At 39.9% G+C, this 19003-nt stretch overlaps 1 protein-coding gene across 16 annotated transcripts in view; it reads right to left on the bottom strand.

Annotated features, from left to right (window-relative positions):
- LOC121945189 (uncharacterized) overlaps nt 1-14699 on the bottom strand; it is a 39788-nt gene extending 25089 nt beyond the window's left edge. For 11 of the 16 annotated variants that reach the window (XM_088084138.1, XM_042489234.2, XM_088084143.1 and 8 more), the window contains exons 1-3: nt 10727-10864; nt 2586-3871; nt 104-445 (exon numbers count right to left, since the gene is read on the bottom strand). In XM_088084138.1, the coding sequence (XP_087940264.1) occupies nt 104-445; nt 2586-3871; nt 10727 (1629 nt within the window). In that variant the 5' untranslated portion in view covers nt 10728-10864. Of the gene's footprint in view, nt 1-103; nt 446-2585; nt 3872-10722; nt 10880-11721; nt 11835-14300 lie in introns of those variants that run through there. The other 5 variants (XM_042489239.2, XM_042489241.2, XM_088084141.1 and 2 more) reach the window with 4 other exon arrangements.
- Between the last annotated feature and the right edge of the window lie 4304 nt (nt 14700-19003).

The following is a 19003-nucleotide window of genomic DNA, read 5'->3' as shown; positions in this document are numbered from 1 at the left end:
GACAGGGATATTCTTCAGACCATAACTATGTCAATCTTTCACAGTGGTGATGGCCATTACATAAACACAAGGCACCATACTGCAAATCTGGGAGGTTTCTTACATCAAGCTCACACTCAAACTGAGTGTCGTCCAGTAAGGTGACTTTGCATTGCATGGTTTTCTGACGTTTAGAGCCTTTAGCCTCTTCTGCCTTCTTCTCTGTCTTCTTGTCTTTAACAGGCTTCTCCTTCTTTGCCTCCTTCTTTGCCTCCTTCTTTTCTTCCTTCTTTTCTTCCTTCTTTTCCTCCTTCTTTTCCACCTTCTTCGCCTCCTCCTCTCCTTTGGCTTCTTTCTCCTGTTCTGCTGGTTCTTCCTCTTTTTTCTCTGTGTCCTCCTCCTTTGCTTCTTCTACAACCTCGGGCTCCTTCTTTATCGCAGCTTCCTCCTTGTGCTCCTCTTGAGGCTGCAGGTAGAGTAAACACAAGACATTTGCAAAGTTTGTCAGATACAGAAAAATATGTGGGAGGACTATTTTTTTTCTTTATAAGCGACACCCCTGTAATTAATATAACTACAGATCTTAGTAAACAGCAAATATAGTGCTGTTGATACTAGATGTACCAGGGTTACAAGTTAGTTACATTTAATACTTATTAAGACTTTTTAATGCCACTCAGAATGAAATTTAAGACTAATTTTACAATAACCATTATTTACTTAGGGTTTTGGACAATTTTGCCCAAATATTTAAAATAAAACCTAACTTTTGGTGAAATGATAAGTTATTTAATCTATAAAACATAACACAATGCTGGTGCTGAGAAAAGGGTAGAACAGAACTTGCATTTGTTTTTAGGTTGTTTTGACATTTTTTTGTACCTCACTTGCACGTGGGACATTCAACTGCCTTGATTCCCATCGTACCAAGTTTGAAAAACTTTTTGCATAAAATAAACAGAGCCTCATATGCACTGTCTTGTACCAGTTCCAGCCATGCTGCGAAATCTCAGTTAAGTAGCCAGTTTTCATTGAATTAGCACTTTCCCACTTTCTGTCCACTGACAGCTAGCCAGCAGACATTGGATCCTCTGCTCTAAACATCCCGACCAGGGACCAATTATTTTGAGATTTCACAATGCAATGTCAGAAAAAAAATCAATTGAAAAAAATCCTACTTCCCATGTCTAGGCATATTTAAGACTTTTGAAATTTTGATTTATGACACTTTAATACCAATTAAAGCCTTATTTTTTTTATGAATTAGATGACTTTTAAGAATCTTCAACGATCTGCAGTAACCTAGTGTGGTGTCAGACCCGCATGGATCATTTTTGTTTCAGACCAAGCTTTCAGCTCACACCAGCATGGCTACTTCTGCTGAGCAAGCTGCCCACATCATAAAATATTCAGTAGAAAGAAAGAAAAAACATGTGTTCCTCTACTATAATCCAATCTGCTGCATGAATTTGTACACGAGAGCTCCATTCTCTCCTCAATTCTCACACATTTAGGATTAAAGGAAAAGTTTGCACTTGTTTTTCTTCCCTAGTGTGAAATGATAAAACTGACACCACTCTTATTTCTGTCTGTCAAATATGATGCTGCAGCGAACGGCCAGTTAGCTTAGCATAAAAACTGGAAGCAGGTGAAAATAGCTCGCCTGGCGGTGTCCTAAGATACTGCCTACCTGCGCTGCGGAAGCTCACTAATTGCTTTAACATGCTTTATCTCCTTTGTTTAATCAGTACAAAACCAAAGTGTAAAACGACGGGGGGTGAATGAATGTGCGTGACTATTTCTTGGCCTGGAGCAGCAACCTCCTGGAATCTTGTTATCACAGTGGCAACCAGAGGAGACTCTCAGAAGTCTCACAGGCACAACACGCACCCAGAAATTTGTTATTTTTATGCTTTGGATTTTGTGTGATTTAACAGACAATATAATATGTTGATTATTGTGCTTTAAAGATGCTTGATTTTGTTACCTTTGGACAAAGTCAGTAAAGCTGCTTTTCCATGTTTCCAGTCTTTGTCCGAAGCTAAGCTCACTGGCTGCAGCCTTACATTTAACAGACTGACCTCAAGTGTCGGGGAGTAACTAATTACATGTAACAGTCATGTAATTAAATTCCAAAATAAATGTAAATGTAATCAGTTACAGTTACTGAGAAAAAATATGTAATTCAATTACAGTTACTAAGCAACATGTTGCTGATTACAAACAACTTTACATATGGATATCATCTTTTTGATAAAAAGTACATACAGTAAGTGGAATAAAAGATGTATTATTCTGCTTTGCATCTTTTTCTGTGAACAAATACTTTCTTTTGGCATATTTTTGGACAATGCAGGTAAGCAAAGCCTTTGGGATGAATTTGAGTGCAACTTTTACGCACTTATGCGTTTAGGACTTTTAGCTTTATTGCCAAATTTGAAAAAATTGTTAGAGAGTTATCAAATGTAAAAAGTTACATTACTTTGATATAGTGATTAAATAGTTAAATAACTTATTACATTTTAAACAGGGTTGTAAGAAATGACTTTCGGCGGGAAGGCGAATGAGCTCGGTAGGAGTGTGAAATCTGTCGGTGTCACTCTCACCTGTGTCTCTCCGCTGCTTATCGAGTGCTGATCAGGAGCCTGTTCAGTGTCTGGCTCAGTTTTCAGCTCAGGCTCTGGAGCTGCAATCGGTGCTTTCACCTGCTCCTCACTTGCCCCTTTCACCTCCTTATCCTCCTTCTTTCCTTTGTTCTTCCCCTTCTCCTTTTTCTTCCCCTTTTCCTCTTCCTTCTTCTGCTTCTGTTCTGTCTTTTCCTCCTCCTTCTTTACCTCTTCTTTCACCTTATCCTCTTCTTTCTTTTTTAACTCCTCTTGTGGTTTCTCCTCGTCTTTCTTTTTCGCCTTCTCGTCTTTTATTTTCTCCTCCTCCTTTTTCTTGGCCTTCTCCTCTTCTCTCTTCTTTAATTTTTCAGCCTCTCTCGCCTTTTCTTCCTGTTTCTTCTTTGCTTTCTCTTCTTCTCTCTTCTTCGCCTTTTCTTCTTCCTCTGCTTTCCTCTTTGCTTTTTCCTCTTCCTTCTTCTTTAACTTTTCCTCCTTTTCTTTTTTCTTTGCAACCTTCTTGTCAACTTTTTCCTCCTCTTTACTCTCTTTCTTTTCCTCCTCCGCCTCCTTTTCTTTAACTTCAGCAGTCTCTTTCTTTTCTTCTACTTTTGTCTCCAATTTTTCGTCTTTTTCTACACTCTGCTGTGCTTTCTCCTCCTCCTTTGGCTCCTCTTTCTTTTTTGCCTTTTCCTCTTCCTTTTTCTCCTCGTCACTTTTCACTTTCTCCTCATCCTTCTTCTCTCCTTTCTTCTTGGCGTCTTTCTTTTTCTTTTTACTGCCCCTCTTCTCAACCTTTTCTTCCTCTTTCGCTTTCTCCTCTTTTTGTTCTTTTTCTTCCTCCTTTTTTACTTCTTTTTCCTCTGACTTAGCTGCCTCCTCTCCACTTTTCACCACTGCCTCCTTCTCCTCTTCTTCCTTTTCAGCCTTTTCCTCTTTGTCTGCCTTTTCCTCTTTGGCTTTTTCTGCCTCAAACCCCTCTCCCTCGGAGCACTGTGAGCGGCGTTTGAGGAAGTTGGAGAAGAGACGAGACAGGCCTTTGCCAGCAGAGGTGCGGGTACGAGGCTTCAGCTGCTCCTCCTCAGGGGAGGTAGCTGCATCGGCAGGCCCAGGCTCAGAGGTCTGCTCCTGGGCCTTCTTGCTCGACTGCTCCCCCTCTGGCTCGGACGCTGCTGCCTCTGGCTTCTGCTTGTCCTCTGGTTCGGGTTCGGGCTCGGCGCTGCTGGCCTTCTGCTTGCCCTCTGTGTCCGCCTCGCTCACTGCACTTGCCTCTGTTGTCATGGTAGCCACTGGAAAGGAGAACAGAGGAGAGTCAGAGATGGAGAAAGGTCACGGTGCTGTGCAGAGTGTGACAGTGCACAGCATGGCTATACTTGGAACGCAACAAACAAGATTAGGAGCAGTGGACTATTTGCCTGTGTGTAGAAAAACATTACACTTCACTTTGCTGTGAATGGCAAACTGTATACGTTGTAGCAATGGGCAACATAACAGTATTATATCCATATAGAAATGAGACCAGATATCATCATATTTTGGATATCGTAATATTGTAAGTGTTGTCTTCTCCTGGTTTTAAAAGCTGCATTACAGTAATGTGATGTAATTTCCTTTAACAACTCAATCATTATATCCATGATAGATGATAATTTATCAGTTTGGAAGATTTATTTATATATTTATTTATTTTTAATTTTATTTGCACACAAATAACACTGTATAAAATCCAGTTAGTAAAAGATCAAAAATATGTCCAGTCAGTGAAGATGTTACCAGTCAGTGAACAAAAATCAAATCATTGATCATTTTTTGAAAGCACCATTAGTCATCCTCACAATATTGGCACAATATCGTGGTTGAGGTATTTGGTCAATAATTCAATATTTTATTTTCTCTTTATTGTCCAGCCCTACATGGATTGTTACATATAATGTGTAGTGTTGTTTATCATTAAATCACTAATGTCAAGCACTATGATGAACATCAAGAGCAGAAAAAAATAGTGAATTTTTAAGTGTATAGACGGTTACAGACAATGAATGAATGAATGAATGAATTATTCAAGCCAAAAATAAATCAATAAATTACTGGCTAGAAATTCTTAAATTTGCATTTGTCTTTCTTAATCTTTTATTTAATGGCTTTTGATCAAATAAAACAAGTCATTTAATGATGCTGGGCTCTGAATTTTTTTGGTCATTACTTTAAGAGAAATATTTATTTATTCATTTATTTATTTTAGAATATTCTGATGTTTAATGGGTTAAACAATGAATAGATTCTTCCTGAAAATAATCAGCAGATTAATCAATATTAAAAATTACAATTTTTTGTTGCAGTTCAAAAACAAACAAAAAACTATTTAATGTGTTAAATCCCAAAATGGCCTTCTATTTTTTTAATCACTTAACTCAATACATGGTGATGATGTAAAAGAAAAAGAAATCCATCATGCAAATAGGGTGCTCTATATGCGTGCTTCATTATTCTCAGTTATAGCCGATGCTCCAATCAAGAGCCATTTGTACAATTAGTAATTTAAATAGCCACTTAAAGTTTTTGTTATTTGCATGAATGAGACTTATTCCATAAACATGAAGCCAACCGCCAACCACAGATTATATTCTAACACAAACACACACACCACACACACACACACACACACACACACACACACACACACACACACACACAAACACCACTTCATCACACAATAGCCGTCCTTGTTGATGAGTGTGTCTGTGTGTCTACATGGAGATCTGAGGATAGGCTCACAACGCTTCCTATCAGACTCATTAAATCTCATTGGCACAAAGGAGGCATTCTGCTCTGGAGCTGCATATGAGCACCGCCTGCATCATCATCCTCGCCAAGCATGCATGGCTCTCACACACACACACACACACACACACACACACACACACACACACACACACACACACACACACACACACAAAACCACCCTTCACAGGTCATCTGAAACATGAGGATCAGGCTATAGGACCATGTATACCATGAGATGATACAGTCAATTAATCAGGCAACACTGTAAACCAATGAGCAGGACTACTTTATCAGTGACTCAATAATATTGAAAATAGAAGCAAATGCGTTACCTCCTGTCCATTTCAACCTGACTGTACAGTTACAACGGAAAATACCAAGATTGTAGGCAAATATTGTATTGGCAGATGGATCCCAAGTATCTTTTCTTTTTTAAATTGTACATACATTTTTAATGTTGCAAGAACAAATAAATGTTTTATGATTGCATTAACCCAATAAAAATGTTGTGCTATAAATGTTTCCTAAATATTTTTTCCTATAGACTGTTTTTAACAAAAATTATAAATAAACTATTATTAAGTGAGTTGTTGTCATGTTTGTATGATAACATGCAATGTTCATAATGAACTATGCAGTGCCACCCATTTCAGCAGCATTTAAAACACGACTTAGTCAGAGAAAAATGTGTTAAACAATTTGAAACTGCTCTTAATTTTCAGATAATGTTTGAGCCTAAACCGAGATCAATTTTGACTTTTTTCTTAAGTTTTCTTCCTTTTAAAAACAACACTAAATTAGTCTAAATTTAAACCCCCATTTAAACATCAAGGAAATTAGTCATTAGGAACATCCCTGATGCAATCACACTTGCCTATACAAAGATGTAATTCACAGTCACAATACACAAGCTTTGGAGTTTAATGCACACGACTTTGATTCACTCGTTTGGCAACGACAGGACAGATCTGATATATTTAGAAACTTCTAACCAGCTGATTAAATCACACAACTGCCTGAAATACACCGCAGGTATTATGCAATCACGCTACCCCTCTCCTAAGTGAGATATATCAGACAGCTACACTGGCTCACATCACAATCAATGCTGGTCTTCAATGAGAACGATTTGCATCCTGTCTCTACCAGGCATTGTCTAATTGCTGACCAGTGAAGCTGTGTTTGTCTTCTCCATATGTAGTTCAAGTCCCACCCTGCCCTGTATGAAGTGGGGGAGGGGGAATGCTAGACAGGCAGACAGGCAGGCAGCCCAATCTTCCAGATGTACAGGGCCGTCCCAAAGGGTGCAGCCTGGCCCGCTATACCATACACTTCCCACTGGCACTACAGGACAGCAGGAGGGGAGGAGGGGAGGAGGGGGTATGCACACAGACCAAATCCTCTTTAGCCCTCCCATTGTTTGTGTCCAGTGACCAATAACTGTGCTGCACACTATAACTAATCCTGCCTACCCTTCCCCCCACGAGACCCCCCATAGGCCTATTCCCTAGGTCACCACACACATACACACACACACACACACACACACACACACACACACACACACACACACACACACACACACACACACACACACACCGGTATGCCTCAATGCTCATGGGCTCCTCTGGGTCTTTTAATGCTCTGTCATCTCAATTGTGATTGTCAGGACACAGACATGCTCCTAATGGACCAGCTGAGCTTGTGTCTGCTGCCTCCTCCATTTTGTGTTGCCTATCTAACATCTCTGCTATCAGCCAGCTGAGCAGGACTAACCTGCATCATGACCGATTGAGATAGCGGCAGTCACACCACAGGATCTCTAAAAAAAGCAGCATCAATCTCTCATAATATGATGCAGATTTCTTTTTTTTTTTCATGTGGAGGAAATATTGCTGCAGTGCTGCAAAAAAAATGCCCTCGATCCTACATAATTAGTCTCTCTAATGAGCTAAATTATAGATGAAGTAGGCCACCCTCGAGCAAGACAGAGCTCTCAAAGAGCTACTGGATCAGGTGCAAACACCAGGGTTACAGTTCAAACAGGATTTGATTTAGAGTTTCTGTGACTTTAAATTGATTTTAATGTTCCCACAGGAAGATAATTTGAGATCTGATTAGGCTCAGTGAGCTTCACTTAAAGGAAAAGTCGCATTTTACTTGACTTTAGTTGATTAACTGGAATGAAATGGCTGGCATTTTGTGGAAATTCATTATTCCAAATGCTTAAACAACGTGAGCTAAAATGTATTAATTATTCTCATTAAAATTATGCAAAACAGTTTGAAACAATGCTACCTCGGTAGCTTAACTGCTATTAACTGACTTTAATTGGTTATTAATGGAAGTCTCCAGTTTGAAAAAGAAATTTTCAGGAATTTGTAGATTCCTCCATATTATTTGCCAGTGATGCTGCAGTGCTGCTGTGCGTGTTACTCTGTGTGTGTGTGTGTGTGTGTGTTTGTGATGAAATGAGACAAGAGGGCTGAATGGGGAAGAGCTTGCAGAGAGGGAAGAGGAGGAGGTATAGTGTATAAATAGCTACATGTGCTCAGGATGCAGAGACTCATTAGCTTTTAACAGACAAGCTCATATCTATTTCTGTTCACAGTGTGCTGCACACAACACGCATATGCACACGTGCATACATGTGTGTCTTAAATGCACACACAGCTGGATAAAAGAAGTCTTTGAGATGGAGGAGAGAAAAAAGATTTGTTTTGTGTGAATTCGTCAAACATTGGTCACTGACTGACAAGTAACATGAGTTGTACAGTAACATGATCCTGTAGGAATACTAGGACAAAAAGAAAGCATGTTTCCTGGGCACTGAGAGTAGGCTTAAGGAATTAGAAGGAGTTTAGAGTTAATCATCCCCCCAAGTGACCAAGTGAGATTATCTCCATCTATCTACCTGCCTACAGTATCTCTCTCTCTCTGTATCAATCTGTCTGCCTCCACTCTGTCTCTCTGTCTCTCTCTCTCTGTATCTCGGGTCTGCCTCTCTGGGTGTGCGTGCATCTGTGTGTGTGGGAGAGAGAGAAGAGCTGGCAGAAGCACAGTGGCCATCAGCTGTGCTGATTCATGGTTTTATGTGGAGCCCCGCCTACCTGGCTGAAAATCAACAGAAATGAACTGAAAGCCAAGATATCAGTCCTCTGACCACATGGTGGCTCCTATTAACCTCTGCAAGTAAACACAGGCACACATGCCAACATACACGCTAACACGTGCCCGGATAAACTGTTCGTATGTTCAGATCATGCACACAAGCCTGCCCAGCAACATCGGAAATACACACGAAAATACCTTCATTTATATAGTGAACACATGTACATCTTTAGATGCTTTCATGAGACGTATGACAAGTGACAATTCAACAATTTAAAAACGTGCTCAAATTTTGAATTAAGTGCTTTAATCGTGGAGTCTGTGACTATTTATCTCCTGTGTGTTCAACTGTAGTCAACAGAAAGGTACTGGACTACAAGGGGTTTATTTTAGTCAAGTCTTTTGTGTAAACCTATCCCAAACCCGGTTCTTGCCTGATCGATACACACAGATGGTCTGTGAGCATGATGCTGTAACATGAACCGACATGGGAAAAGAATGAAGTGGCTTGATTGATTTACTGCGGTTGCCCTGAAAGCAATCCTGAATCCATCTCCCACATCACCTCAGCCAAAGCCCTTTGAAGGAACAGCATATGTGTACATTAGTGCACATTACAACAGACATGTTAGGTCTTTTTATACGTTGGACACGTGCAAAAGACAGATCTGCCTCTCTATGTAGCAGTACATCATTAAGGGACTTAGAAAGGGTACTGTACTGTGAGCTCAATTTATATTTGAATAAAATAATCCTGCAATCCTCTTGATGATTTTAGAATTATTTGTGTCAGTGTTATGTAGAGTTTTTTAGCATGTTGTTTGAGCTTGGAAAAACCCACAGTCTCCCTCATTCATGAAGAGAGGGCAAACATCTCTGTATGTGGAGTCTGTTCCCTCTTTAGTAATGCACACACAACAGAGTAGTAGTCTAACTGCACGAATGCATCATAACTCCCAAAAGAGGATTAACACCAGCAAGCTCTTCTGGGACCTCGGTGACCTCGCTCTCACACAGCAGAGCCAAAAACATCCTTCAGCATCACTTCAGCAGCTCTGTGTTTTACAACACTGCTGATTCAGCAGCGCAGGAGACCCCGTACACTCGGGTCTTATCTGTTGTCATTTTTTAACCTCTGTGTTTACCTCTGTTGCACTTGCCAGTCCTTCTGCACTAATGCTGCCTCTGTCTCTCCCTCATCCTTCCTACGTCATATCTGCAGCGCTTCATAAAAGATTATCTGACTATATATATCCAGCGGTATCATCAATGGAGATGAGGCTTATTGGATGAGTTTCTCTTAAGTGCGTTAAGGGTAGTGCAGGCATGTGCATACACACGTTCACATATGCCGCCCTCCAGCGAAGATGGATATTTTTAACCTCCTCTTGGGGTAAAAGCAAGTCATGTCAAGCGGAAAATGAAATCCAAAAGCAATGCTGTCTCTGAAACAGCATGAAAAAACAACATCTGAGCAACTGAGCAGACACGTTCTTGGAAAATAGCTGTAACACACCACAAAGAGAAGCCCAAGAATAGCCTGGCATGAAGTAAATCATGTGGAACAATAACTGCTTAACATAAGAATGAGTTTGGGTATAAATTATGACATTAATGTCACCTTTAGTGGGCTCATGATTTTTTCTCAAATAATTCATATATTGCAGCCCAGTATTATATTATCCTTGATCATCAGACTTAATGTAAAGATGAGCCTGAAAAAGGAAACTGAAAATATATTTTTCTCCCATATAAATCAACATTTATCATCATATTTTATAATATTCATTAGCTCATAATGCACAATTCATTTAGTCTTAATACAAAAACAAACACTTGAGTAAAGTGTGATTTCTCCTCGTTTAGCGTGTCCATTCATTTTACAATAACAACTCACACAATCAAAAACGACACTGCAGCCTGCGCTGACACGGAGCACTTCTGATTTATGGGGATGTTGTAAAACAGATATAGGGCTATTATATATATGCGATATAAAGGCGAAATAATTCCTATTTGCTCTTATTAATAATCGTTTTAAATCGCATGATAATAGAGCATATCACGACTTAATTTTCCAACTTTTTTCTATTAAATCGCACGAACAGTTATCGGCAGCATCGGGCCAAAGTACCAGGGTATTTAAACAATCTGTGTATGAAAATGGCGCCGAATGTACAACAAAACAAATAAACACTAACTCATCCCCACCGCCCGAGCAGCGTAAATCTTAAATTTGGCTTACCTACTCTAGGATTAGCATCGATGGGAAAGCAAACAGCACAAAATCCGACAAAATCCTATATTCCGCACGTTCAGAGGAGAAACAATGTTGCGGAGCGACACATGCTTTGTTGTGCTGAAGGTGTCCGATGCTCGTAAAGGGGTGGAGTCTCACACTGAGGCTTGGACTTGAGTTGACCAACTGAGCACCGAGCAGCACGCCTCACAACCGCATGCCGAGGTGGAGGAGATGGACACAAGTTTCATGTAAAGAGCTGCGCTAAATATCACGCCGTGTTAAAAAGTGTGAAGGTGCTTCAGCAATACAACGCTAAAATACGTTGCAGTAATCAAAAAGTGTTAAAAATCTGTGGAAAAACAACAGATTTCTACTAGTATCAGTATATATTTTTAAGAACATTCAGAACTCATCACAATGTTGGCACAACATATTAAGCCTCGTTACAGAAGTCCCACACAGGCATGGAGAAAGGCCAGCCAAAGAGTGCAATCATTAACACAGTACAATGTCCAGAAACAGGAGGGAGGCAGAGGGGCAACAGGAATACCCCTCAGAGTCCTGCCCAGTCTTTTCAGGCACCAGCGTGGTGCATTCATGTGCACAGTATGAGGCTGTCAGAACTACAACCCTGAGCCAAATGGGGAGATTTTAAAAGAGACACAGCTTCAGGGAAAAGGGTATCAATTGAAAATGTAAAGTCCAACAACAGACACACCCTTAACCACCTTATCTAAAAATTCAAAAACAAACTAACCAGCACACACATGTACATCCCACAAGCCGTCTTTATGGACTCCAGCATGGTCCCCACCCATATGCCTGACCCCATTAGGGCCATACGGTTCATAGGCAAAAAGGGGGGTCGGTGAGTAAAGGGGTTCATTATTCTCACAGCTACACAGAGAAGCCCACCATGCACCTTTGTCTCACAGAGACAAGTTCATGAGGCGTGCACAACACTCGTTCCTGTGCAATTTATTTCAAATTCAAAACTCTTACCAAAGTGGATCCTGCAAATCTCATCGAGTCCAAAAGAGGTAGCAAGAAGCAAGCGAGAGAATGTCTCTCTTGCACAGTAACAGTCAGAGTGTTTTTCTTTAGACTTTGATCACTGAACACAGTGATGACACACAGGCAGCACTGAACTGGTGGTGTTAAACATTAACAGGAAGACAGCACATTAACAGGAAGAATCTGAGCTGGGTTCAAACAGAAAGCGAGCTATTTTGGATACAGCAGTCACAGTTTTAGTTTGGGATGGAATGAGCAAGTCAGAGAGAAAACAGCAGAAGAGCGAAACAAAGACTGCATGAGCTCCTCGTGTTGCCTTCAGTTGCTTAGGAACCCCTGCCCTGCCCTGTGCCTACTGCAAGGAGCAGGTGTTGAGCTGGACCCAGGAGAGGGAGGAGAGACGCAACGGAGAGGGGAGGAGAAGAGGAGCAGCACTCACAGACCCACAGTCCCTCGAGACAGTGACAGACTGGAACCATAGACTTTGAGACGACTCACTCGCACAGTAGACACACCCAAAAAGACTGACGCACACTCTCTGTTTCCCCCATCAATCTTCCTCATTTGTTCAAAAGCACGGGCAAACACGCACATGCGATGTTGCAGTGCATTATTCCAGCTGAGTGCATGGGAGGTTATGTTTGTTTGGTACATCTTTATCCCTCCCTGGCTCCATCACTCAGTGATTACATAATGTCCCATACCCCCTTCCACCCAATTCATTGCTCTTTGACTTTCAATACTGCATCTGGGTACGCATCACAAACACACACACAGACCATGCTGCCGTGCCTCCCGCATCTTATGTAAAACAACTTGTGCAGCTTTGAAATTGCTTTAAATGTGAATTTGGAGTGCATGTGATGGAGGCATGGTTGCAGGGGTTTTATTTGTGCTCCGGATCTGAGCTCTCAAGAGCACTAACGGGATTGATGGTAACAGCGCATCAATATTCATAGTGCACCATTATGTTATGAAGAATTCATGAACCAGGAATGTTCCATGTTTCTGCCCTTTTCCGCCAGCAGACATGTTGCCCATCCTTTTTGTTTGAGGCCAAATTTGAATTCTCACCTTCTTGTACACTTTGGAGAATTTCAATTGCATGCTGTTCCTTCAAAGGGAAAGGTCAGGACATTATTTTGTAGATTAAGTCCACCCAGTGCTAATACACAAACAGGGCAGGACAACTTTAAAAAAAAATATGAATCATGAATTTTCTGAAGCTACTAAATCTACTGTAAACATTTGCATCCAGAAATAATGCTAAAAGGTGAGTCATATCGCAAATGAAAAGCTTAAATTAACATGCGTGCGCCTGGATGTTATCAGCGATCTCTTAAAAAGACACTCGTACCAAGCCCTGAGGCTCAGAGTGTGTTAAACAGATTGTGGCAGACATTCTAGGCCACCTTAGTATATGCTACATTGTGTTTGATCCTCTGGTGCTACTGTACACAGTCATGTTTTCTTAGTTTACACTGCCCCCTGGAGGAGAGACAGTAAATGAACCAACTTCTCACATGCATGCAGTTCAATTTTCTGAGCAGTCATTGTGATGGGTCTGTAGTAAAAACTGGCAGAATGTTAATTGGACTAAACTGCTGTGCACACATTAAATATTGGACTGTAATAACAATTCTTGTACCTACTCCGCACTGACACTTTCCCAATAGAAAGTGCAATCTGGGCACACATGCACTTTCAGTCTTGTAATAAAAAAAACTCCATTGTGAAAAATCGAATAACATCTTAAACGTTATTTATATGTTGTTAAATAAGAGGGAATCCCCGCCAATACTAATCTACGTCAACCCAGATCTGTGAGACATGCTGGGAGCATGTGTTCATGAGAGATAAAGACGTGTTTGCGTCCAGATGCCTCAGGGTGACTTGGTCAGACTACCACTCCCACAAGTAGTTAAGCATGGGCGCCAGCAGGTCAGCAAAAGTAGTGCGCCATAAATTCAGCTACTAAAGTGCTCATCGAGATTCCTTCACAATCTGTTCTTCAGATCTGTTTGATGGTGATTGTTACTAAGGATGCCATGCATTTGTATGAGTCATTCACAAAATAATGTACAAACTTTTTCTAGAGATACAAAAAAATGCTCATGGTTGAGAAATAGCAGCCACTTTTTCGAAACAAGTAGAGAAACAATCGTGATAGAAAAGCATTTTAGACTGCAAAAACAAGGATGTAGAAGATACAGAGGGAGCCTGCACTAAGATCCCAGGAGGAGTGACATGTCAAATATAAATCATTGAGTATTAATATTTAACAGTCTCTTTAAAGACTGATGACTTCATAGAATCATTGCATAAATATAAATGAAATGCTTCCTTGCAGCTGAGAACAGCGTTGTTTAATTATGCTCTGCATGATCACATTCTCCTATGTTAAGGGGGACTCATTTACATATATATTTGATGAGGTACAATAAATCTTACTCTGAATGTAGTGTATGTAAAACATATATGCAACACCCTTCAAACAAGGCTGAATCAGATCATAACTCCACCTGTGAAGTTGTTTTCATAAAACTTAAATGGTGATTGATACTCACATTGCACCCACGTAGAGGGTCATTGTAGTGGGCGAGGACATCCCAGACCATGTCAAAGAGGGGGAAAAAGGAGTGTGTCAGTTTAGCAAAATACTTATTTTATCCATGTAACATAACTGAGTTTATACAATTCAAGCAAAAAGGTGGCAGCACATACAGAAAATGAGATGCAAAGCACTCAGGTAACCTCTGTTTTACAGAACAGAGTGCTTATCAAAAGGCTGTTGCACATAAACAAATACTAATTTTTCACATTAGCCTGAATCAGAGCATGAATAGCTCTTTAAAAGTGTAGCATTTAAGCTAGAGTTAGCATCTGCTCAACAGAAAAACAGAGCTAAACAGGTTACCCAAATAAGTCGCTAAAGTCAAAATAATTCATGTTTTACTCTAAATGTATACATCTGTTATCAACATAATAGAGACAGCTGCATAATTTACATATTTTCTGTAGGATAACGTACCTGTTTAGCTTTGATAATATTGTCTTGTTTATGTTAATTAAGCTAGGTGTCTGTGTTTATAAAATATTTAGGGCCCTTTATCTCTGGGCTCGCGACAGCAACCTCATAAAAAACCTTTGGTAGACATTTCTAATCATTTTAAACACGTACTCGTCAGACCAGTAAACTACGTGCCATGTTTTATATTTTTCAGGTAGGCTAACAGCACAAACACGGCTGACCTCGTCTCGTTTGACATAATCCCTCTAAATACGGAGCACTGAACTCCAGACGAACCGCCGCCGTCGCGAGCTCACGGGAAATGAAAAAGCTCGCAATAAAAGGTGTGTAAATGTAAACGGCGTCTCAGTAGGCGAGTCATACCTGAGCAGACGGATGTCTCTTCCTGGGTGTCTCCTCCACCTTTAGTTTGTTGCCATAATCCCGGTGTTTCCCTCCGGAACAAGTTGGAGACTCTCTGTGAGGTTTCCACAGAGAGGCGGTGTCGCAGTTACAATGACGAAGCAGTAAGTAGTGATGGGTGGAGATCAGAGGTGGGAGAGTTACTTAAAAACCAGAGGTGGGAGAAGTAAAAGTAGCAAATACTCCACAAATAACAGCCCTGCATTCAAATATTTACTGAAGTAAAAATATCCCTCAATAGTGTAAGCATCAAAATATAATTATCTAAAGTAAAAGTAGGTCTCCTGAGTGTGCAGAAAGGCCCATTTCACAATAATGTTTATATTAATATTAGGCTTTGTACTTTGATTATAGTCACTGCTGCATCAATGTGAAGGCTACAGTGGCTCAGTGTTGCAGCTTGTAAAGGAGGAGTTGATTTTGACAACTTCATATATGATAGCCTACTGCTATGTAGTGGTGGAAGAAGTATCCAGACTATTTACTTAGGCTAAGGAAAATTTGCAGTATCACCACGTCAAAATACTCTTTTGGTAAAAGTGGACCTCGTTGTAATTACCTTAGGCTACTGCTGCGTATGTTAACCCATGTTAATATAATTTATTAGCTGATTAATGTTTTGCATTAACAACATATGTAAATCTACTAAGTCACTAGTAACTTAAGTCATCAAATGAATGCAATGGAGAAAAAAGTACAATATTTTTCCAAAAATGTAAATGAGTAAAAGTATAAAATAGCATAAAATGGAAATACTTACGTAAAGCACAAGTACCTCAAAATTGCAATTCAGTAGTTATGTAGTTGAGTAAATGTAATTAGTTATTTCCCATAATTGCTGCTGGGTAGTTTAATCTGTAGTAAGACATAATCATATAAAAGTTGATTATATTTTGTATTAATAATATGAACAAATAAAGGAGCTAGAAAGTAAGTCTTTCAAATAAATGTTGCCTAGTGGAATAAAAGTACAATACTTGCCTCTCCACAGTAAAAAATAGCCTATAAAGGAGGGGGAAAATGAATTATTCATGTAAATTACAAGTAGGCCTCCCTTAAAATTGTACTTATGTACAGTCATGGATGGATTAGTGAACAGACCTACTGGGCACAAGCCCAGGGGCACAAAGTGATTAGGGCCTTCATTTGAAAAATGCCACCCAAATTAACACAACCAGAAACAGACCTGAAAGTGACCCCAAAGAGATGTAAAGATACAGCAAAGACAAAAAATGCACAAATCAACCACAGAGAGATACAAATCGACCTAAAAAAAGACAAAAAGCCACAAAAACATGCATAACAATGACAAACAGATGCAAAACTGCAAAAGAGAAACACCATCACAAAATCCATGTCTTGCTCCTATGTACAAGGCGGTGCCATTGTCTCATAATTCGCCAATGAGTAGAGTACTAACGTAAATGTATTTAGTTACTTTCCAGCACTGTTAAAAACCTCAAAGATTACTCACTACTTGTTATTTTATAAAGTAATGATATACTGGTTGTCTCTTAGAAAACGTGATACAACATTACCCATACACATGCCAATGCATCTCTGTTTGCCATTAGCTTACAGATGAGTCAGGTGCAGTATAGTTCCTGTATCACAGTGGTTGTTATTGGGTGAAGTAATCCAAACTGCCTTTTAACAGATGGGACGCACTGAAGGAGGCGTCAAGAGAATGGTGATCATGTTGTCACAAAGGATTCCTTAACAAAATGTGCTCAATGCAGAACAGGTGCAGCTCTCCTGCTCTATGTGTTTGACTGAATAGTCTCAGTATCAGGGTCCTTAGCATCAGAGGAATGTGTGGGTAGAGATTAAGCTTCTGTTCAGCTGCTGCCAACCATTTGTTAGTTCTAAAGTAAACAGTCATAATCAGTCTGATATCAGCAAAGTCAACCCCCGGTCTGTGGGGCCATTTCTGCAAATTATATTGGTGGCTCCACAGGGGGGTGCTGTTGTGAGTATGCATGTGTGGAAGTTGATTTGGAGATAGAAAATGTGACTTTATTTTTTTTTAGGAAACTCTTTGTCACAAAGTATATTTCTATAATCACCAAGGAACAAAACATGACCTAATTAAATAGGTACTGTAGCAAGTAGTTTGTGGGTAAAAATGAATTCTTAGTAATTTTGTGTTACTGGTTGGTTCATAGATGTTTATCTTCTTCATGCTCCTGGTTGATGTCATGTCAGTAAAGAGTAAGTGACTAATCATTACTTCCTTTTGAATACATATACAAGTATTGTTACTATTTTTGTGGCCACCTAAAATAAAGTGATGTATCCTTAAAGCTACTCTCTTTACAGAAAACAAAACAAAACAAAATAAAACACACACACACACACACACACATATATATATATAAATATATATTGCTCATTGATACTACACTTGGATGTTGGAAATGTGAGAAAATATTAGAAACATCTGCATATTTATGGATTCTGGATTTTTGAATGAGGAATAAAGAGATGATTAGAGGAATAATGTCAAGAATTTTAACACATTTTTTCTTTGTTTAAAATCGATATCAGACACAAAAAAGTTTTTTTAAAAAACATGTTAACATTTTATATACTCTTTACATTCCTTGTGGCCTTAACCTCTCACTTGTGTGCGCCCTAAATCAAAGTGGTGCATCAAGTGTTCAAGGCAGACACAAATCCTAACTATGGCTCTCTTTAGTGACCTTGAATATCTCCAGTAAAAGCAACATTAATTCCCAGAAGGTGCAGCTCTGTCTAGCATCTGCTGCAGCTGGAACATCTGTCTCATTGTTACCTAAAAACACACTGGCCATTTTTGGCACCGTCCCAGTAGGTTAGCCAAATATATCTGGCTTTAAAGGTATACTCAAATGATTTTGGATTGCATTTTCATAAATTTGGAGAACTTACAAGAAGTTTAAGGTATTCTGATTATTGTAAAGCAGCAAAATAAGGAAATGTTGTGTTTTCATCAGTAGTGACCTAACAGACTCCTGTATGGCTGAAAGCAAACATAAAACAATAAAGCAGATAACTTGAAGTACAAAGGGGATGCAGGAGATAAACTAAAATCAAAACCAGAAAGATTCAGGTAGAAGCTAAAAAAGCACTGAGACCTGAGACAGAGGTGAGTGGAGTCTGGCAACACACACGCTTGTTATAGGGGAGAAGGGGGGTTGGTAGGGGTTGGCAGCAGTCGGCGAAACATCACAGCTGCCTGCTTTGAGGCTGCTGGGCACCCTTTTGGCCCTGCTACAGGAAAGGGCTTTTTCTACCACAGCTTGGCACAGTTCGGCAGGTTAAAACTGACAAAGGACGCTCAAATCAGCATGGTTTGACTCAGTACAGCCAAATGTACCAATGGGAAAGGTCCAGTAGTTCCTATGTGAGCCAAGCTCCTACATGTCCCCTAGGCAATTCAGTGGCGTCTTTCGCAAGCTGAATAGTACTTCATTTATTATCATAGTTTGACAGATAGAACAAAAATACTGCCTTTCAACTTTCACAGTATGTTCTCACACTGCACCACTCATCCTTTATCAGGCTGAGCAGCCAGGATCCACCCAGCAGTGTGATGAACTTAACACACCAGACTCCAGACTTCTGGATGGAGATAAGAGCAACCGTCATCAACAACACACAGCAGTTTATACACATGCACAACACAAGGATGTGAAACTTTGACAACAGAAGACAATTTGATGCCCCCTGTTGAATGTCCCCATTATTGTTTCGAGCAGGTATATTCAGCAACCGGGGAAGAAAGAATAAACACATGGATTACACACATGGATAAACTTGTACCGATTTTACAATGAAAATAAGGAAAGAATAGCA

Source organism: Plectropomus leopardus, chromosome 11, assembly GCF_026936395.1.
Source record: "Plectropomus leopardus strain MGB_pleo_1.0 chromosome 11, ASM2693639v1, whole genome shotgun sequence".
Lineage (NCBI taxonomy): Eukaryota > Metazoa > Chordata > Actinopteri > Perciformes > Serranidae > Plectropomus > Plectropomus leopardus.
The sequence above is the reverse complement of the archived record's forward strand: the minus strand, read 5'-3'. Positions and strand labels throughout refer to the sequence as shown.